The following is a 23,551-nucleotide window of genomic DNA, read 5'->3' on the forward strand; positions in this document are numbered from 1 at the left end:
ATTCCCAAGGTTCCTCATTGAGGAACTCAGAGGAGAGTGGTGCACGCCCACTGGGGTCTTTCTCAGTGGCGTCTTCTTCCTCTCTTTCCTCTCCATATTCGGCCATGTTGATGGCCTTGCACTCTCCTTTTGGATTTTCTTCTGTATTACTTGGGAGAGTACTAGGAGGGAGTTCAGTAACTTTCTTGCTCAGCTGACCCACTTGTCCTTCCAAATTTCTGATGGAGGACCTTGTTTCATTCATGAAACTTTGAGTGGTCTTTATTAGATCAGAGACCATTGTTGCTAAGTCAGAAGTATTCTGCTTAGAACTCTCTGTCTGTTGCTGAGAAGATGATGGAAAAGGCTTGCCATTGCTAAACCTGTTTCTTCCACCATTATTGTTATTGAAACCTTGTTGAGGTCTCTCTTGATTCTTCCATGAGAGATTTGGGTGATTTCTCCATGAAGAATTGTAGGTATTTCCATAGGGTTCTCCTAGGTAATTCACCTCTTCCATGGAAGGGTTCTCAGGATCATAAGCTTCTTCCTCAGATGAAGCATCCTTTGTACTGTTTGGTGCATTTTGCATTCCAGACAGACTTTGAGAAATCAAATTGACTTGTTGAGTCAATATCTTGTTCTGAGCCAATATGGCATTCAGAGTGTCAATCTCAAGAACTCCTTTCTTCTGACTAGTCCCATTGTTCACAGGATTCCTTTCAGAAGTGTACATGAATTGGTTATTTGCAACCATTTCAATCAATTCTTGAGCTTCTGCAGGCGTCTTCTTCAGATGAAGAGATCCTCCAGCAGAGCTATCCAAGGACATCTTAGATAGTTCAGAGAGACCATCATAGAAAATACCTATGATGCTCCATTCAGAAAGCATGTCTGAAGGACATCTTCTGATTAATTGTTTGTATCTTTCCCAAGCTTCATAGAGGGATTCTCCATCCTTCTGTCTGAAGGTTTGGACTTCCACTCTAAGCTTACTCCATCTTTGTGGTGGAAAGAACTTTGCCAAGAAGGCATTGACTAGCTTTTCCCAAGAGTCCAGGCTTTCTTTAGGTTGAGAATCCAACCATATTCTAGCTCTGTCTCTTACAGCAAAAGGGAATAGCATCAGTCTATAGACTTCAGGGTCTACCCCATTAGTCTTGACTGTGTCACAGATTTGCAAGAATTCAGCTAAAAACTGATGAGGATCTTCTATTGGAAGTCCATGGAACTTGCAATTCTGTTGCATTAGAGAAACTAATTGAGGCTTAAGCTCAAAGTTGTTGCTCCAATGGCAGGGATAGAGATGCTTCTCCCATAGAAGTCGGGAGTAGGTGCAGTAAAGTCACCCAGCACCTTCCTTGCATTGTTGGCATTGTTGTTGTTTTCGGCTGCCATGGGTTCTTCTTCTTTGAAGAATTCGGTCAGGTCCTCTAAAGAGAGTTGTGCTTTGGCTTCTCTTAGCTTTCTCTTCAAGGTCCTTTCGGGTTCAGGATCAGCTTCAACAAGAATGTCTTTGTCTCTGCTCCTGCTCATATGAAAGAGAAGAGAAAAAGAAAATGTGGAATCCTCTATGTCACAGTATAGAGATTCCTTGAAATGTCAGAGGAAAAGAGAAATGGAAAGAAGAAGGAGAAGAAGAATTCGAAGTTTAATTAGATAAGGTTCGAATTGTGCATTTAGAAGGAGTGGTACTCCATAAATAGAAGGATGTGAGAAGGAGGGAAGAGGATTTTCAAAAATTCAATTAAAAGATTTTGAAAACATTTTGAAAATTTGATTGATAATTTTTGAAAATGAAAGTGGAAGAGAAATCAAGTGATTTTTGAAAAAGATTTTGAAATTAGAAACTAAAAAGATTTGATTGAAAACTAATTTGAAAAAGATATGATAAAAAAATATGATTGAAAGGTTATTGTCTTAAAGAGATGTGATTGAGAAGATATGATTTGAAAACCATTTTAAAAGATATGTTTTGAAAATTATTTTAAAAGATTTGATTTGGAAAATTAGTGACTTGCCTAACAAGAAAAGATATGATTCAAACATAAAACCTTCCTTAACAGAAAAGGCAAAAAATGTTCAATCAAATCATTAATTGTTAGTAAGTATCTTTGAAAGGAAGAAATTAATTTTGAAAACATTTGAGTGAAAAGATTTGATTTGAAAAAGATTTGATTTTGAAAAACTTGAAAAAAATTGATTTGAAAACAAAATCTTCCCCCTAGCATCATCCTGGCGTTAAACGCCCAGAATGGTATACATTCTGGCGTTTAACGCCCAAAATGCTACCTCTTTGGGCGTTAAACGCCCAACCAGGTGCCCTGGCTGGCGTTTAAACGCCAGTCTGCCTTCTTCACTGGGCATTTTTGAATGCTCAGCTTTTTCTGTATAATTCCTCTGCAGTGTGTTCTGAATCTTCAATCCCTTGTATCATTGACTTGAAAATACACAAATTAAAAATATTTTTGGATTTTTTAATAATTAAAATGCAACAAGAATCAAGTAACAATGCATGCAAGACACCAAACTTAGCAGTTTGTATACTACTGACACTAATGAACTGAAAATGCATATGAGACACACAAAATACTCAAGTCAATAGAATTCAAAGATCAGAGCAAGTGAATCATCAAGAACATCTTGAAGATCACTAAGACATATGAATGCATGCAATTGACACCAATCTTAGGATGAGACACTAGACTCAAACAAGAAATATTTTTGAATTTTATGATTTTTTTAATTTTTTAATTTTTTTTGTGTTTTTCGAAAATTAAGTGGAAAAAGAAGGTATCAAAATTCTTAATGAGAATTCCAGGAATCAGTGCAATGCTAGTCTAAGACTCCGGTCCAGGAATTAGACATGGCTTCACAGCCAGCCAAGCTTCCAAAGAAAGCTTCGGTCCAAAACACTAGACATGACCAAAGGTCAGCCAAGCCTTAGCAAATCACTGCTCCAAAAGCAAGATTGATATGAAATCAACAAGCTCTTGTGGTGATAAGTTGAAACCTCGGTCCAATCAGATTAGACATGGCTTCTCAGCCAGCCAGATTTCAACAAATCATCATGAAACTCTAGAATTCATCTTCAAGAATTTCGAAAAAAAATACCTAATCTAAGCAACAAGATGAACCGTCAGTTGTCCAGCCTGAACAATCCCGGGCAATAACACCAAAAATTTGATGTTGTTGCCGGATCTTGGCACTGATGTTACCAAAGGCTTGCTCAAAACTAGAACAATCCCCGGCAACGGCGCCAAAAACTTGGTGCGCGAAATTGTGAACTATACTTTTTCACAACTCTCATAATCCCTGGTAATGGCTCCAAAAACGTGGTAGCCCAATACCATGGCATTACACAACTTCGCACAACTAACCAGCAAGTGCACTGGGTCGTCCAAGTAATAAACCTTACGTGAGTAAGGGTCGATCCCACGGAGATTGTTAGTATTGAAGCAAGCTATGGTCATCTTGTAAATCTTAGTCAGGCAAACTCAGATATATATGGTGATGAACGAAAATAACATAAAAGATAAAGATAGTGATACTTATGTAATCCATTGGTAGGAACTTCAGATAAGCGCATGAAGATGCCTTCCCTTCCGTCTCTCTGCTTTTCTACTGTCTTCATCCAACCCTTCTTACTCCTTTCCATGGCAAGCTCGTATAGGGTCTCACTGTTGTCAGCAGCTACCTCCCATCCTCGCAGTGAAAGCTAATGCACACACTCTGTCACAGTGCTGCCAATCACCGGTGTGGTTCCCTCCCCTACCGGAATAGAATAACTCTTTTGCGTCTGTCACTAACGCCCAGTAGGTTACAGGTTTGAAGCACGTCACAGTCATTCAATCATTGAATCCTACTCAGAATACCACAGACAAGGTTAGACCTTCCGGATTCTCTTGAATGCTGCCATCAGTTCTTGCCTATACCACGAAGACTCTAATCTCACGGAATGGTTGGCTCGTTTGTCAGGCGAGCACTCGGTTGTCAGGCGATCAACTATGCATCGTGCAATCAGGAATCCAAGAGATATTCACCAAGCCTCAAATGCTTGTAGAACAAGAGTGGTTGTCAGTCACTTTGTTCATGAGTGAGAATGGTGATGGGCGTCAATCATCACCTTCATCATGTTGAAGAACAAGTGATATCTTGGATAAAGAACAAGCGGAATTTGAATGAAAGAACAATAGTAATTGCATTAATACTCGAGGTACAGCAGAGCTCCACACCTTAATCTATGGTGTGTAGAAACTCCACCGTTGAAAATACATAAGCATAAGGTCTAGGCATGGCCGAATGGCCAGCCTCCCAATGATCTAAGAACTAAAATGTCCAAAGATGATCTAGAGATCTAAAAGTGATAAAAAGATTTCTATACAATAGTAAAAGGTCCTACTTATAAGAAACTAGTAGCCTAGGGTGTACAGAAATGAGTAAATGACATAAAAATCCTCTTCCGGGCCCACTTGGTGTGTGCTTGGGCTGAGCAATGAAGCAATTTCGTGTAGAGACTCTTCTTGGAGTTAAACGCCAGCTTTGGTGCCAGTTTGGGCGTTTAACTCCCATTTGGGTGCCAGTTCCAGCGTTTAACGCTGGGATTCCTTGAGGTGACTTTGAACGCCGGTTTGGGCCATCAAATCTTGGGCAAAGTATGGACTATTATATTGCTGGAAAGCCCAGGATGTCTACTTTCCAACGCCGTTTAGAGCGCGCCAATTGGGCTTCTGTAGCTCCAGAAAATCCGCTTCGAATGCAGGGAGGTCAGAATCCAACAGCATCTGCAGTCCTTTTTGGTCTCAGAATCAGATTTTTGCTCAGGTCCCTCAATTTCAGCCAGAAAATACCTGAAATCACAGAAAAACACACAAACTCATAGTAAAGTCCAGAAAAGTGAATTTTAATTAAAAACTAATAAAAATATACTAAAAACTAACTATATCATATCAAAAACATACTAAAAACAATGCCAAAAAGTATACAAATTATCCGCTCATCAGGAAGACCTCCTGGGACGTCCCTCAAGCAAGAAGGAGTTTCTTATTAAGGATCCACAGGAATCTGAGGCTCATATAGAAACCATAGAGATTCCATTAAATCTCCTTCTGCCATTCATGAGCTCTGAAGACTATTCTTCCTCTGAAGAGGATGAAGATGTAACTGGAGAGCAAGTTGCTCAATATTAGGAGCTATCATGAAGCTGAATGCCAAGTTGTTTGGTAATGAGACTTGGGAAAGTGAACCTCCCTTGCTCATTAGTGAACTAGATACCTGGATTCAGCAAATTTTACCTCAAAAGAGACAAGATCCTGGCAAGTTCTTAATACCTTATACCATAGGCACCATGACCTTTGCAAAAGCTCTGTGTGATCTGGGGTCAGGGATAAATCTTATACGCTTTTTGGCATTGTTTTTAGGTAGTTTTTAGTAAGTTCAAGCTACTTTTAGGGATGTTTTCATTAGTTTTTATGTTAAATTCACATTTCTGGACTTTACTATGAGTTTGTGTGTTTTTCTGTAATTTCAGGTAATTTCTGGCTGAAATTGAGGGACTTGAGCAAAACTCTGAAAAAGGCTGACAAAAGGACTGCTGATGCTGTTGGAATCTGACCTCCCTGCACTCGAAATGGATTTTTTGGAGCTACAGAACTTCAAATGGCACGCTCTCAACCGTGTTGGAAAGTAGACATCCAAAGCTTTCCAGCTATATATAATAGTCCATACGTTATTCGGAAATTGACGACGTAACTTGGCGTTGAACGCCAAGTACATGCTGCTGTCTGGAGTTAAACGCCAGAAACACGTCATGATCCGGAGTTGAACGCCCAAAACACGTTATAACTTGGAGTTCAACTCCAAGAGAAGCCTCAACTCATGGATAGATCAAGCTCAGCCCAAGCATACACCAAGTGGGCCTCGGAAATGGATTTATGCATCAATTACTTACTCATGTAAACCCTAGTAGCTAGTCTAGTATGTATAGGACATTTAACTATTGTATTAGACATCTTTTGACAGTTTAATCTCTTGACTGTTTAGTCTTTGATCATTCGGTCTTTTGATCATTCAGGGGGGCTGGCCATTCAGCCATGCCTGAACCTTTCACTTATGTATTTTCAACGGTGGAGTTTCTGCACACCATAGATTAAGGGTGTGGAGCTCTGCTGTACCTCAAGTTTCAATACAATTACTATTACTTTCTATTCAATTCTCTTTTATTCTTATTCCAAGATATACGTTGCACAACACTTTGATGAATGTGATGATCCGTGACACTCATCATCATTCTCACCTATGAACGCGCGTGATTGACAACCACTTCCGTTCTACCTTAGGCCGGGCGCATATCTCTTAGATTCCCCAACAGAATCTTCGTGGTATAAGCTAGATAGATGGTGGCATTCATGGCAATCCAGAAAGTCTAACCTTGTCTGTGGTATTCCGAGTAGGATTCCGGTATTGAATGACTGTGACGAGCTTCAAACTCCTGAAGGCTGGGCGTTAGTGACAGACGCAAAAGAATCAATGGATTCTATTCTAACCTGATTGAGAACCGACAGATGATTAGCCGTGCTGTGACAGAGTATTTGGAACGATTTCACTGAGAGGATGGGATGTAGCTATCAGCAAGGGTGATGCCTCCAGACGATTAGCCGTGCAGTGACAGCGCATAGGACCATTTTCCCGAGAGGATTGAAAGTAGCCATTGATGATGGTGATGCCCTACATACAGCTTGTTATGGAAAGGAGTAAGAAGGATTGGATGAAAGCAATGAGAAAGTAGAGATTCAAGAGGAGCACAGCATCTCCATACGCCTATCTGAAATTCCCACTATTAATTTACATAAGTATTTATATCCCTTTTTATTTTCCATTTATTATTAATTTTCGAAATCCATAAACCAATTTAATCTGCCTAACTGAGATTTACAAGGTGACCATAGCTTGCTTCATACCAACAATCTCTGTGGGATCGACCCTTACTCGCGTAAGGTTTATTACTTGGATGACCCAGTACACTTGCTGGTTAGTTGAATGGAGTTGTGAATTCAAATAGAGCCAATTATTAAATTTCATACAAGTACAAAGAGCATGGATCACAATTTCGTCCACCAAGTTTTTGGCGCCGTTGCCGGGGAACAATCAATTTCGAACAACAATTTCACAATTGTTTCCAGACCACAATGGTGCCAAGTTTTAATCCGGCAACAACACCAAGTTTTTGGCGCCGTTGCCGGGGATCGTTCGAGTATGGACAACTGACGGCTCATCTTGTTGCTCAGATTAGGTAATTTTCTTTTCAAAAACTCTTTCAAAATTTTTCTTTTCTTTTTCGTTTTTCGAAAAATATTTTCGAAAAAAATTTAATAAAAATCCAAAAAAAAAATTAGAAAATCATAAAAATCAAAAATATTTTGTGTTTCTTGTTTGAGTCTTGAGTCAATTTTTAAGTTTGGTGTCAATTGCATTTTTCGAAAATTCCATGCATTCATAGTGTTCTTCATGATCTTCAAGTTGTTCTTGATAAGTCCTCTTGTTTGATCTTGATGTTTTCTTGCTTTGTGTTGTTTGTTGTTTTTCTTATGCATTTTTTGTTTGTTAGTATCCATGCATTAAAAATTTCTAAGTTTGGTGTCTTGCATGTTTTATTTGCATCAAAAATTTTTCAAAATTATGTTCTTGATGTTCATCATGATCTTCAAAGTGTTCTTGGTGTTCATTTTGACATTCATAGCATTCTTGCATGCATTCATTGTTTTGATCTAAAATTTTCATGCATTGAGTATTTTTGTTGTTTTTCTCTCTCATAATTAAAAATTCAAAAATAAAAAAAATATCTTATCCATATTTCCCTCCAAATTTTCGAAATTTTGGGTTGACTTGGTCAAAAATTTTTAAAAAATTAGTTGTTTCTTACAAGTCAAGTCAAAAATTTCAATTTTAAAAATCTTATCTTTTCAAAATCTTTTTCATAAATTATATCTTTTTCATTTTTTTTTCTATTTTTTCGAAAATTTCAAAAATCTTTTTCAAAATATTTTCAAAATCTTTTTCTTATCTTTACATCTAATTTTCGAAAATTAGCTAACAATTAATGTGATTGGTTCAAAAATTTGAAGTTTGTTACTTTCTTGTTAAGAAAGGTTCAATCTTTAAGTTCTAGAATCTTATCTTGTAGTTTCTTGTTAGTTAAGTTAAAATTAAAAATTAAATCTTTTTATCTTTTATTTTATCTTTTTCAAAAATTTTATCTTTTTCAAAAATTTGATTTCAAAATACCTTATCTAACTTCTTATCTTCTTATCTTTTTAAAATTTAATTTCAATCTTTTTCAATCAACTAACTAACTTCTTTGTTTGTTTCTTATCTTTTTCAAAACAACCTAACTACTTTCCCCTTTCTAATTTTCGAAAATATCTCACCCCTTTTTCAAAAATTCTTTTTAATTAACTAATTGTTTCATGTTTTAATTTTAATTACATCTTATCTCTAATTTTCGAAAATACCAACCCCTTTTTCAAAATTATTTTCGAAATTTCCTTCTCTTTTCTTCTTCTATTTTATTATTTATTTACTAACACTTCTCTTCACCTCTCTTCATCTAAAAATCCGAACCATTCTTCTTCACTTTTTCCCCCCTTTCTTTTTCTACTAACATAAAGGGATCTCTATACTAACATAGGGGTGACCCATGTCAATCACTCAATCTTTGTTACTCGTTTAGCTAAGATCCGTGTGCCTGATAACCACAAAGCGATCTACATGATGTTGAACGTAGTCATTGAACGACAGCTAGAGTATATTCTCTTTGGTCTCGCACCCACGGATCTGAATTACCTCTCCTGACAACAGAGCATTTGAATCCGTGATGTTAGAACCTTTGTGGTATAAGCTAGAACCAATTGGCAGCATTCTTGAGATCCAGAAAGACTAAACCTTGTGTGTGGTATTCCGAGTAGGATCTGGGATGGGATGACTATGACGAGCTTCAAACTCGTGACTGTTGGGCATAGTGACAATGTGCAAAAGAATAAATGTATTCTATTATGACACGATTGAGAACTGACAGCTGATTAGCCATGCGGGAAACCGTAGAGGACATGTTTTCACTTAGAGGACGGATGGTAGCCATTGACAACGGTAATCCACCAACATACAGCTTGCCATGGAAGGGAGTACGCATGATTGGATGAGGACAGTAGGAAAGCAAAGTTTCAGAGGCAACAAAGCATCTCCTAACGCTTATCTGAAATTCTCACCAAGGAACTACATAAGTGACTTTATTTTATTTTATGTTTTATTGTTCTTTCAATTATCAACACCTCATAACCATTTGAATCTGCCTGACTGAGATTTACAAGATGACCATAGCTTGCTTCAAGCCGTCAATCTCCGTGGGATCGACCCTTACTCACATAAGGTATTACTTGGACGACCCAGTGCATTTCCTGGTCAGCTATGCGGAGTTGTGAAAAGTGTGAATCACGATTTTGCATTCCAAGCAACAAGACCAATTCAACTAGGGAGAGATGCAAGGAAACCTCAACAAAATAGTGGAGCAAAACAAATGGCATCAGAGGAACCTTGCTGAGTTTAGGCATCTTTATGATGCTAGAATCATTTCAAGGTGGTAATACGATATCAACATGCAAGGGAAGTTGAATCACTTGTGTAATGTTGTGGCAGCCTTGAACCACGGATACCCAATATTCATGCAAGGAATGGAGGAGTTAAGCGTAAGACAAGTTGAAATTTTGGCTAAGAACAAGGAGGATGAAAGAACCTACATGAGAAGGCTAGGATTTTGGAAGCCCAAAGACACAAAGGCACAAGAAGGATCCTCCAATAAGGATGATGATGACTCATCCTCCTCCAAGAAGAAAGACAAAGGAAAATGGCTAATGAACTGAAGCTACTCAAGGTTGTTAAGCCCCATGGTTGACAATTTAAAACTTTAAATTTCTGTTTGTTAATAGTTGCAATGTTAGGATAGTTTATGTATAATTTCTTTATGTTTTGAAGTTGTTTATGAGTCCTTTATGCCTATGCTTTAATTTGAGAAAAGAAAATGTTGTTCAAGTCTTACTAGCATCAACAAAAGAATAGTTTGTTTCCATAAGAGTCTATGGTGAGTTGTGCAAAAAACAAGAGTAAAAGAGACAAAGACCAAGTGAGACCATTAAAAATTAAGAGATAAGGAACTAAATATAGGACCTTAGATGAACTTGAAAGAAAATAAGTCATGATGAGCAACTAGACTTAGAAAGTATGACAAGTAGAGGCTAAGGATGTCCCTTGAATATCTATAGAACCAAGAAGTAGTAAGTAACAAAAGACCCAAGGGACTGAGCATCACCTACTAGGATAAAAGGAAGCACCAATTAGCTCAAAAGAACTGAAGATCCTAGTAGATGCTTGTGGTGAAGTGGTGCACGAAATTGTGATCATCAATGGCGCCATCAACATGGTACGCTCAATTGCAATCTCAACTCTTTATCACAACTTCGCACAACTAACCAGCAAGTGCACTGGGTCGTCCAAGTAATAAACCTTACGCGAGTAAGGGTCGATCCCACGGAGATTGTTGGTATGAAGCAAGCTATGGTCATCTTGTAAATCTCAGTCAGGCAGATTCAAATGGTTATGGAGGATTAATGATTAAAATATGAATAAAACATAAAATAAAGATAGAGATACTTATGTCATTCATTGGTGAGAATTTCAGATAAGCGTATGGAGATGCTTTGTCCCTTCCGTCTCTCTGCTTTCCTACTGTCTTCATCCAATCCTTCTTACTCCTTTCCATGGCAAGATGTATGTTGGGCATCACCATTGTCAATGGCTACAGTCCCGTCCTCTCAGTGAAAATGTTCAACGCGCTCTGTCACAGCACGGCTATTCATTTGTCGGTTCTCGATCATGTCGGAATAGAATCCAGTGATTCTTTTGCGTCTGTCACTAACGGCCCACAATCGCGAGTTTGAAGCTCGTCACAGTCATTCAATCCCTGAATCCTACTCAGAATACCACAGACAACGTTTAGACCTTCCGGATTCTCAAGAATGGCCGCCAATGGATTCTAGCTTATACCACGAAGATTCTGATTAAGGAATCCAAGAGATGAACATTCAAGCCTTGTTTGCATGTAGAACGGAGGTGGTTGTCAGGCACGCGTTCATAGGTGAGAATGATGATGAGCGTCACATAATCATCACATTCATCATGTTCTTGGGTGCAAATGAATATCTTAGAACAAGAATAAGCTGAATTGAATGGGAAATAGTAGTAATTGCTTTAATACTCGAGGTACAGCAGAGCTCCACACCTTAATCTGTGGTGTGTAGAAACTCCACTGTTGAAAATACATAAGTGATAATGGTGATCATTGGCTTCGGCCCCAAAGAGGGAACCAGAAGAACCAAGATGATAATACAATAGCAAAAGGTCTTATTTATAGAGAACTAGTAGCTTAGGGTTTACAGAAATGAGTAAATGACATAAAAATCCACTTCTGTGCCCACTTGGTGTGTGCTTGGGCTGAGCATTGAAGCTTCCATGTGTAGAGACTTTTCTTGGAGTTAAACGCCAGCTTTTGTGCATGTTTGGGCGTTTAACTCCTACTTTTGTGCCAGTTCCGGCGTTTAACGCCGGGAATTCTTAAGCTGATTTGGAACGCCGGTTTGGGCCATCAAATCTCGGGCAAAGTTTGGACTATTATATATTGCTGGAAAGCCCAGGATGTATACTTTCCAACGCAATTGAGAGCGCGCTAATTGGGCTTCTGTAGCTCCAGAAAATGCACTTCGAGTGTAGGGAGGTCAGAATCCAACAGCATCTGCAGTCCTTTTCAGCCTCTGAATCAGATTTTTGCTCAGGTCCCTCAATTTCAGCCAGAAAATACCTGAAATCATAGAAAAAAACAAAAAATCATAATAAAGTCCAGAAAAGTGAATTTTAAATAAAAACTAAAAAAAATTGAATAAAAACTAACTAAAACATACTAAAAACAATGCCAAAAAGCGTATAAATTATCCGCTCATTGATGCCAGGGCATCTTGGCCAGTTTCACTGACCTTTTCTTTACTGTTTTTAAGATAGTTTCATACATTTCCTTAGGAAATAAGCTAGTTTTGGGTGGGTATTCACTTATACCTTGATTCAAGCATATATTGTGCATTTTACATGATTTCATGAGGATTTTGCATTAGTTTAGTAACAAATTGTATGTTGCATTACCCATGACTTGGACTAGAACTTTGATGCACTCTATTGCTTGATTTCAGGACCAAAGGAAGCAAGGAAGAACCACTTAGTAGTCACGTTAATCTAATTAACGTTACCACTAACGTGGAATGGGAGGTAACTTGCAAAGTTAATGAGAAAAGTGATTGCCAATAAAGCTCTCGAAGCCATCATTGCCCACGTTAAGAGTCACGTTAACTAAGTTAACGTGAACTCTAACATGAAGAAGGGGACTTTGAGCCAACGTTAGTGACACTTAACATTATCACTAACGTTGGCCAATGATCATAAGTGGCCACGTTAGAGGCCACGTTAACTTTATCACTAACGTTGGCCAATGATCATAAGTGGCCACGTTAGAGTACACGTTAACTTAGTTAACGTGGCCTCTAACGTTAAAAAGGGGAAGGAAGCCAACGTTAGTGACATTCAACATTGTCACTAACGTTGGCCTAAGGTGAAATGTACCACGTTAACTTCCACGTTAACTTGGTTAACGTGGGAGCTAATGTAAGAGGCAAGGGAGGTCGACAACGTTAGTGACACCCAACATTGTCACTAACGTTGGAAGCACCCACAAAACCCCCAAGGAGCCACGTTAACTTTCACGTTAACTTAGTTAACGTGGAAGCTAACGTTGATGAGTAAAAGATGAGCCAATGTTAGTGACACTCAACATTGTCAGAAACGTTGGGGATGGTTAAGAATGGCCACGTTAGAAGCCACGTTAACTTCATTAACGTGGGACTCTAACGTGAGACATAGGGGCACACTGGAACGTTAGCGACAATGTTAAGTGTCACTAACGTTCTCGAAGGTTGGCAAGGCCACGTTAGAAGCCACGTTAACCTAGTTAACATGGGCTCTAACGTGAGGCAAAGGGGTACATTGGAACGTTAGCCACAATGTTGAGTGTCACTAACATTCTCGAACTCATACTTTCACTAAACGTTAACACCCCTAACGTCCTGAGCTAAAGTCTCTGCCCACTTCACACTATCTCTCTGCGAGTAAAACCAAGCCCAAATAAAGAAGAGAACTGCTTCAAACTCAAGATCCAAAGGCCCAAGACTTGAAGAGCCAATTAGAAGCTGAGAAGAGTAGTATATATAGGAGTAGCTTTGAATTATTTGAAGAGTTCGGAAAGTTGGAAAATAGCACTACTCTCTGTATTTTTACTTTCTCTGCTCTTCTAGTTCCATGATGTATTCTCAATCTTTGTTTTCATTTTCTAGAGCTATGAACAACTAAACCCCTTTCATTGGGTTAGGGAGCTCTATTGTAAATTGATGGATCAATACTAGTTTTCATTATTCTTCTTCTATCTTTTCTCTTGATTTTACTTGAAAGCTTTCGATCTTCATCCAATTGGGTAGTTATCTTGGAAAAGAAGCTATTCAAACTTGGATCTCTTCTGAACCTTGAAAGAGGAATGAAGAGATCAAGCTAGAAATGCTTTCTCATGCTGGACCAAATTGGGTTTGGATGGATATGTGAATATAATCCTCTCAATACTTGATTTGGGAAATGCATGTGGTATAATCAGTGACCACACTTTATCTCTTCTCATGAGCAATTGACCAAGGAATTGGCTATTGATCAAGATTTGAGAGATTGAATTGCAAGAAATTGTAATTCAATCAATTAAGATTGCCAAGGAGATAAATGAGTGCATTGATTGAGGAAGAGATGAAAATGAACTTGATCCAGAGAATTGCAACATCTCCTGCGCCCAATGAACTCCCCAATTCTGATCTCACCCATTCTCTTTAATTTCTGCGTTTACTTTTATGAGCAAACACCTCATTCCCATTTACAATTCTGTAATTTACTTTCAGTCATTTACTTTCAGCCCTTTAATTCTAGCATTTACTTTTTCTGTCATTTACATTCCTGCCAGTTTATTTTCTGCAAATCTCAACCCAAATTCTGAATTCGCTCAACTAGAACATTCTTCTAATTAAAGTTGCTTGATCAATCAATCCCTGTGGGATTCGACCTCACTCTATTGTGAGTTTTTACTTGACGACAAATTCGGTACACTTGCCGAAGGAAATTTGTTGAGACACAGTTTCCAAATGCATCAAGTTTATGGCGCCGTTACCGGGGATTGATTGTGCATCAACAATGATTAAATTGGAAGATCACTAGATTGAACATTTTTGTTTTGTTGATTTAATTTTCTGTTTGAGTAATTTACTTTCTGTTTTAGTTAACTTCTTCCCTTCCCCCTCTACTCTTTCGTTTTCTTTATTATTTACCATTCATTTTGCTAACCCACTAACTGTTTGATAAATTGCATCACTCACAACTAACATTAATTCTGACAGCAATACTATCTGCACATATTGTTACTTGCTTGTACTTGTTGGTTGTATGACAGGGAGAAGAAGTGGGGCTTCAACTTCCTTCGATTCTGAACCAGAGAGGACCCTCCTTAGATTAAGGAGGGAAGCAAGAGCAAAACGTGCAATTGGTGCTGAAGAGGAGGAGGAACACTTTGAACTAAACATGGAAGGCAACATGGAAAACTAACATGAAGAAGAGGCTCATAACCATGGGGGAGGAGGTAGAGCAAATCATGCTGGGGAGGATAGAAGAGTGTTAGGCTCTTACATCAATCCAAACCCAGGCAACTGTGGAAGTAGCATCCAAAAGCCAACAATCCATGCCAATAATTTCGAGCTAAAACCTCAGCTCATCACTCTTGTGCAGAATAATTGCTCATTTGGAGGAGGTGCTCAAGAAGATCCGAATCAACACTTGACCACCTTCTTGAGGATTTGTGACACAGTGAAGTCCAATGGAGTCCACCAGGATGTCTATAGGCTGCTCTTGTTCCCTTTTTCACTCAGGGATAAGGCATCCAAATGGCTTGAATCCTTCCCAAAAGAAAGCCTGACAAATTAGGAGGAGGTAGTGAATAAGTTTTTGGCAAGGTTTTACCCCCTCAAAGGATCAATAGGCTGAAAACTGAAGTGTAGACGTTCAGACAGCAAGTAGGGAGACACTTTATGAAGCTTGGGAAAGGTTCAAAGACCTAACAAGGAGATGTCCACTAGATATGTTCAATGAATGGGTGCAGTTGCACATCTTCTATGAAGGCTTGTCATATGAATCAAAGAAGGCAGTAGACCATTCCTCTGAAGGATCATTGAATAAGAAGAAGACCATTGAAGAAGCCATAGATGTCATTGAGACTGTAGCTGAGAATGACTACTTCTATGCTTCCGAAAGAGGGAACACTAGAGGAGTGATAGAGTTAAACAATGTAGATGCTCTGCTGACTCAGAACAAGCTCATTACCAAGCAGCTAGCTGACCTCACCAAGAAGATGGAGAGGAACCAAGTGGCAGCAATCACCACCTCCTCAACAACCCAAGAAGGAGATGAAGAAGAGGCAGAGGGTAACCTTGAGCAAGCCAACTACATTGGGAATTCACCTAGATAGAACCATGATCCATACTCCAAGACATACAACCCTGGATGGAGGAACCACCCAAACTTTGGGTGGAGGAATCAGCAAGATCAAAGCCAAGACCAGAGACGCTACAACTCCAACAACAATGCAGCCCATCAACAATTCACACAGAGGACATATCAACACCCCACAACAACACTTCTCCACACCGATATCCAAACCAAAACACCTCTCATCCTTCCACCTCTAATCCCAATCTACCATCAATTGATGACAGACTCTCTAAGCTTGAAACCTTACTTGAGGGAGTATGCAAAGACGTCCAAAACAGTAAAGTATTTCGAGAGGAAGTGCAGTCAAACATGCAGAATCAAAATGCTGCCATCAAGAAACTGGAGACACAAATTGGTTATCTATTCAAGCAGCTTTCTAACCACAACCTTTGCAATGATAACAATTCAAGCAAAGAGGAGGAGTGTCAAGCTATAACACTTAGGAGTGGGAAGGAACTTAAGGAACTCTCCCAAAAACCACAAGAAGAAGGCTCAAATGAAAAGGGAGAAGAGCAAGATGAAGTTCAAACTCCCACTTCAAGTCCACAAAAAGAAAAGGGGATGCCAAAACTGAACATCTCAAGAGCTCCATATCCTCAGCAGTTGAAGAAAAAGGAAGATGACAACCAGTTCGTGAGATTCTTGGAAATCTTCAAGAAACTACAAATCAACATACCCTTTGCTGAAGCAATAGAACAAATGCCACTCTATGCCAAGTTCCTGAAGGAGCTAATGACTAAGAAGAGAAGCTGGAAGAACAATGAGACTGTGATACTAACCGAAGAATGTAGTGCTATCATCTAGCACAAACTACCCCAGAAGTTGAAGGATCTTGGGAGCTTTCAGATCCCTTGTATTATAGGGGAAATCACAGTAGAGAAGGCCCTTTGTGACTTAGGAGCCAGCATCAATTTGATGTCAGTAGCAATGATGAGGAAGATGAAGATCGAGGAGGCTAAACCAACAAAAATGGCCTTGCAACTGGCAGACCGATCGTTCAAGTTCCCTCATGGCATAGTAGAGGATTTGTTGGTGAAAGTAGGAGACTTCATATTCCCGGCAGATTTTGTAGTGTTGGACATGCAGGAGGAAGCCAAGACCTCCATTATTCTGGGAAGGCCGTTCTTAGCTACTGCTGGAGCTATTATTGATGTCCAGAAAGGTGATCTTACCTTGAGATTACACAATGAAAAGATGACATTCAATGTGTTCAAGGCCATGAGTTACCCACCAGAACAATTGGGGGAATGCATGAGGTTAGACGCACTTGAAGAAGAAGTGCAGGAGTGTTTTGAAGAAGAAGAGCATGAAGAGCCCGAGAGATCAATGGAGGAGGAGTATATATCAAGTGAGGATGTTGCAACAGCAGAGAGTCATGTTCAAGATGCACCAAAGGAAGAGACTGAAAAGTCAGAGGAACCCAAGGTTGAACTCAAAGCATTGCCACCCACTCTCAAATATGCATACCTAGGAGAAAATGAAAACTACCCAGTGATCATAAGCTCATGCCTCAGCCATGATCAAGAGGATGAACTGCTCAAGGTGCTGCGGGAGCATAAGGACGCCATTGGATGGACCCTTGCTGACCTGAAGGGAATCAGTTCAGCTATATGCATGCATAAAATATTGTTGGAAGATGATGCAAAACCATCCATTCAATCACAAAGAAGACTGAACCCAATCATGAAGGAAGTGGTACAGAAAGAGGTTATGAAGCTTTGGCAAGGAGGAGTAATATACCCGATCTCAGACAGCCCTTGGGTCAGCCCCGTGCATGTTGTGCCCAAGAAGGGAGGAATCACTGTGGTTCCCAATGAGAGGAACGAACTGATACCTACAAGGACCGTCACAGGATGGCGGATGTGCATTGACTATCGAAAACTCAATGAAGCTACACGAAAGGATCATTTCCCTCTCCCATTCATGGATCAGATGTTAGAAAGACTCGCAGGACATGCTTATTGCTGTTTTCTTGATGGTTATTCAGGATATAACCAAATAGTGGTTGATCCTAGAGACCAAGAGAAAACTTCATTTACCTATCCATATGGAGTGTTTGCCTACAGGCGCATGCCATTTGGGCTATGTAATGCACCTGCGACTTTCCAACGCTGCATGCTTTCTATCTTCTCAGATATCATAGAGAAATTCACTGAAGTTTTTATGGATGATTTCTCGGTATTCGGAGATTCTTTTACTAGTTGCTTGAATCACCTAGCCTTGGTATTGAAAAGATGCCAAGAGACCAATTTGGTCTTGAACTGGGAGAAATGTCACTTTATGGTGACAGGAGGAATAGTTCTTGGCCATAAGATTTCTAACCAAGGAATCGAAGTGGGCAGGGCTAAAGTGGAACTTATTGAAAAGCTTCCTCCACCCAGTGATGTCAAGGCAATTAGAAGCTTTTTAGGGCATGCTGGCTTTTACAGAAGATTTATTAAAGATTTTTCAAAAATAGCTAAGCCCTTGAGTAATCTCCTTGTATCAGATACACCATTCATCTTCGATGAAACCTGCATGTTGGCATTCGAGCATTTGAAAGAAAGATTGTCCTCTGCCCCTATCATCTCCCCACCTGATTGGAACTTACCCTTTGAATTGATGTGTGATGCATCTGACTTTGCAGTAGGGGCAGTGTTAGGGCAGAGGAAAAATAACTTAGTCCATGTAATATACTATGTTAGCAAGGTCCTCAATGATGCTCAAAGAAATTATACCACTACTGAAAAGGAATTGCTAGCCATAGTTTTTGCGTTTGACAAGTTTAGATCATAACTCATTGGTGCTAAAGTAATTGTTTTTACAGATCACACAGCACTTAAATATTTATTTGCCAAGCAAGAATCAAAACCAAGACTAATAAGATGGATCTTATTATTGCAGGAGTTTGATATTGAAATAAGAAACCCAGGGAGTTTTCATATCCCCTGTGCCATAGGGGAAACAATGTTTGATAAAGCACTCTATGATTTGGGGGCAAGCATCAACTTACTGCCCCTATCCCTGGCAAAGAGGCTGCAGATTAATGAGATAATGTCCACAGATGTAGTCATCAGACTGACTGACAAGACTCAAAAGCAACCAATAGGAGTGGTGGAAAATGTGTTGCTAAAGGTTGGGAAATACTTTCTCCCAACAGACTTTGTCATCCTGGACATGGAAGAGAGTCACACTCACCCAATCATATTGGGAAGACCCTTCCTAACTACGGCCAGAGCACTCATAGATGTGGAGAAAGGGGAGCTAATATTGAGGATCCATGATGAACGGCTCAGCTTTAATGTCTTCAAAATCTCACAAGAAGCAGACCAAGAGCACAAGGAACCAAGCAAAGATCGTAATGAGATGCTGAAGGAGGAAGCAAGCACTGAAGCACACCCAACCTATCTGGAGACTCCTTTGGTTGATAAACAAGGGAAACAGCAACTACCACAGCTCAAGGAAAAGTTGGAGGAACCTAAACCTCTAGAGGCATGTGAAGACAACATCATAACTCCCTTAGAAAAAGAAGTCATCAAGAGCAAGGCAATATCAAAGGACACAAGGAAGAAGGTACCAAGAAAGTGGAGGAACAAAAAGATCCCTACGGAAGACTTCTCTCCAAGAGATAGAGTGATCTCAGCTTACTTCCCAGATATCCCCCCTAATCTCCCCACTGTACCATCTCAGTTACCTAAAGTCTTCACAATCAACAGAGTTCTTTCCCTGGAATATGTAGAGATCATTGATACAACCAATGGATACAAGTCCACAGCGAGAGGGGAGGACTTCAAGCATTACCAACCACCCTGATGAGGGAGAAACGTCAAGCTAGTGACGCTAAAGAAGCGCTTCATGGGAGGCAACCCATGTTTTATATGCTTTTAGAAGATAGTGTATAAGTCAATATTTATGAATTTCAACCCAACCTTGATAAACACTTGGTGAAAACCTTCTTGTGCAGCATATAGTGAGGAACAAGTTTGGTGTTCAAAGCAAACCAAGATGCATGCTAGTCTTGGGAGTTTTGAACAAAAACTTTTCATCACAGTGCTCCAAACTAAGTTTGGTGTCACCCCATGGTGCCACCAAAATGCATATAAGGACCCACCAATAGTTAGTTAGTTAGTTGGAATTCATAAATAAACAATCTAATCTTTTCTTTTCTTTATTAGTTATAGCCATAAAGGCTAAATTGTCTTTTTAAATATTATGTTTTACTTTTCTTATTTTATCTTTAGGGAAAAGAAAAGGAGCATTGATGGGGATAGATAGGACAACCAAACAAAGAAAGTTCGGACACCACAAAAAGAGAACTACACACTTGTCTCAAGAAGGAACGCATGGGAAAACGTTGCCATGCAACATTGAAGAAAGGAGACCCTTGAAGACCGAACCATTCACTCTCATTAAGTGATGATCCTTGTCCTTCCTTCATGCACAACCCCAACCGTCCATCAAGCAACCATTCTTGTAATCCACACCTTCTGTTCTCTCATGATCTCCTAATATAAGGGAACCTTAGTGCAGCCTCACTCCTCACATTCAAATATCCACTCTCCACACTTCACACTTTTGGCGTGCTAAACCCCTTCATCACAAATTGTCCTAGCCAACCCATTCTTCATCTATCCGTATCCTCAAATCACCTCAAAACAGCAACTCAAATTCATGGCATCATCAAGCTCAAAGAGGCAAAAGAGGAAGGAACCCATGGAGAGTGTTCCATTCGATGAGAAGAGATTCAAAACTGCCTTTCATGAAAGTGAATTTGAGCGGATAAGGGTGAGAAAGATATTGCCAGAATTAATCTTCCAAATCAATGCAAATGAGTCACCACAGATTCGAGAGAAAATCAAACACAGAGGGTGGCAATTGCTCACAAATCCAGAGGGGAAGATTAATGGAAACCTCATCAAAGAATTCTATGCAAATGTAGTGAGAGAAGACAAGACCAAGGCCCCAACCTTCAAAAGCTACGTGAGAGGAAAGGAGGTGAACTTCAGCCCAAATGCCATAACAAGAGCTCTTCACCTGAAATCACCTCATTTTGATGAGGCCAGCTATCAGGAAAGGATAAGTAAAAGCCCTAACAATGATGAACTCACAGAGATAGTAACGGACATCTGTGTTATAGCAGCTGATTGGGAGAGGTACACAGATGGGAGACCCAAGTTCATCAAGAGGGGAAACCTTAGCCCTGAAGCCAAGGGGTGGTTTGAACTCGTAAGGAGGTCCATTCTACCAGCTGCAAATAATTCAGAGGTAAACATCAATCAAGCTACTATGGTGCATTGCTTAGTACATGGTGGGGATATTGATGAGCGGATAATTTGTACGCTTTTTGGCATTGTTTTTAGTATATTTGGTTGAGTTTTTAGTATATTTTTATTAGTTTTTAGTTAAAATTCACTTTTCTGGACTTTACTATGAGTTTGTGTGTTTTTCTGTGATTTCAGGTATTTTCTGGCTGAAATTGAGGGACCTGAGCAAAAATCTGATTTAGAGACTGAAAAGGACTGCAGATGCTGTTGGATTCTGACCTCCCTGCACTCGAAGTGGATTTTCTGGAGCTACAGAAGCCCAATTGGCGCGCTCTCAACGGCGTTGGAAAGTAGACATCCTGGGCTTTCCAGCAATATATGATAGTCCATATTTTGCCCAAGATTTGATGGCCCAAACCGGCGTTCAAAGTCACCTTCAGAATTCCCAGCGTTAAACGCCGAAACTGGCACCTAAGTGGGAGTTAAACGCCCAAACTGGCACAAAAGCTGGCGTTTAACTCCAAGAGAAGTCTCTACACGAAAATGCTTCAATGCTCAGCCCAAGCACACACCAAGTGGGCCCGGAAGTGGATTTTTATGTCATTTACTCATCTTTGTAATTCTTAAGCTACTAGTTCCCTATAAATAGGACCTTTTACTTTTGTATTTTGATCTTGGTTTTTCTGGTTCCCTCTCTGGGACCGAAGCCAATGATCACTTTTGTTCTTATGTATTTTCAACGGTGGAGTTTCTACATACCATAGATTAAGGTGTGGAGCTCTGCTGTACCTCGAGTATTAATGCAATTACTATTGTTCTTCTATTCAATTCTGCTTGTTCTTGTTCTAAGATATCACTTGTTCTTCAACTTGATGAATGTGATGATCCGTGACACTCATCATCATTCTCACCTATGAACGTGTGCCTGACAACCACCTCTGTTCTACCTTAGATTGGGTGAATATCTCTTGGATTCCTAATACACGATGCATGGTTGATTGCCTGACAACCGAGCGCTCGCCTGACAACCGAGCCAGCCATTCCGTGAGATCAGAGTCTTCGTGGTATAGGCTAGAACTGATGGCGGCATTCAAGAGAATCCGGAAGGTCTAACCTTGTCTGTGGTATTCTGAGTAGGATTCAATGATTGAATGACTGTGACGTGCTTCAAACTCCTGAAGGCGGGGCGTTAGTGACAGACGCAAAAGAATCACTGGATTCTATTCCGGCCTGATTGAGAACCGACAGATGGATAGCCGTGCCGTGACAGGGTGCATTGAACATTTCCACTGAGAGGATGGGAGGTAGCCACTGACAACGGTGAAACCCTTGCATAAGCTTGCCATGGAAAGGAGTAAGAAGGATTGGATGAAGACAATAGGAAAGCAGAGAGACGGAAGGGACACAGCATCTTCATGCGCTTATCTGAAATTCCCACCAATGAATTACATAAGTATCTCTATCTTTATCTTTATGTTTTATTCGTATATCACCATATCCATTTGAGTTTGCCTGACTAAGATTTACAAGATGACCATAGCTTGCTTCATACCAACAATCTCCGTGGGATCGACCCTTACTCGCGTAAGGTTTATTGCTTGGACGACCCAGTGCACTTGCTGGTTAGTTGTGCGAAGTTGTGTTTATGCCATGGCACTGAACACCAAGTTTTTGGGGTTCATTACTGATGAGCGGATAATTTATACGCTTTTTGGCATTGTTTTTAGTATGTTTTTAGTATGATTTAGTTAGTTTTTAGTATATTTTTATTAGTTTTTAATTAAAATTCACTTTTCTGGACTTTACTATGAGCTTGTGTGTTTTTCTGTGATTTCAGGTATTTTCTGGCTGAAATTGAGGGTCCTGAGCAAAAATCTGATTCAGAGACTGAAAAGGACTGCAGATGCTGTTGGATTCTGACCTCCCTGCACTCGAAGTGGATTTTCTGGAGCAACAGAAGCCCAATTGGCGCGATCTCAACGGCGTTGAAAAGTAGACATCCTGGGCTTTCCAGCAATATATGATAGACCATATTTTGCCCAAGATTTGATGGCCCAAACCGGCGTTCAAAGTCACCTTCAGAATTCCCAGCGTTAAACGCCGGAACTGGCACCTAAGTGGGAGTTAAACGCCCAAACTGGCACAAAAGCTGGCGTTTAACTCCAAGAGAAGTCTCTACACGAAAATGCTTCAATGCTCAGCCCAAGCACACACCAAGTGGGCCCGGAAGTGGATTTTTATGTCATTTACTCATCTTTGTAATTCTTAAGCTACTAGTTCCCTATAAATAGGACCTTTTACTTTTGTATTTTGATCTTGGTTTTTCTGGTTCCCTCTCTGGGACCGAAGCCAATGATCACTTTTGTTCTTATGTATTTTCAACGGTGGAGTTTCTACATACCATAGATTAAGGTGTGGAGCTCTGCTGTACCTCGAGTATTAATGCAATTACTATTGTTCTTCTATTCAATTCTGCTTGTTCTTGTTCTAAGATATCACTTGTTCTTCAACTTGATGAATGTGATGATCCGTGACACTCATCATCATTCTCACCTATGAACGTGTGCCTGACAACCACCTCCGTTCTACCTTAGATTGGGTGAATATCT

General features: G+C 39.8%; 1 protein-coding gene and 1 non-coding gene across 2 annotated transcripts; both read left to right on the forward strand.

Annotated features, from left to right (window-relative positions):
* Positions 1–865: 865 nt before the first annotated feature.
* LOC130984109 (small nucleolar RNA R71) lies at positions 866–973 on the forward strand. The gene has a single exon (XR_009088064.1). It is a non-coding gene; the product is annotated as a small nucleolar RNA R71 (small nucleolar RNA).
* A 17,672-nt stretch (positions 974–18,645) lies between these two features.
* Positions 18,646–19,491, forward strand: LOC130980969 (uncharacterized). The gene has a single exon (XM_057904608.1). It carries the CDS (start codon positions 18,646–18,648, stop codon positions 19,489–19,491), a length of 846 nt encoding a protein of 281 aa, XP_057760591.1.
* Positions 19,492–23,551: the final 4,060 nt, after the last annotated feature.

Source organism: Arachis stenosperma, chromosome 5, assembly GCF_014773155.1.
Source record: "Arachis stenosperma cultivar V10309 chromosome 5, arast.V10309.gnm1.PFL2, whole genome shotgun sequence".
Classification (NCBI taxonomy): Eukaryota; Viridiplantae; Streptophyta; class Magnoliopsida; order Fabales; family Fabaceae; genus Arachis; species Arachis stenosperma.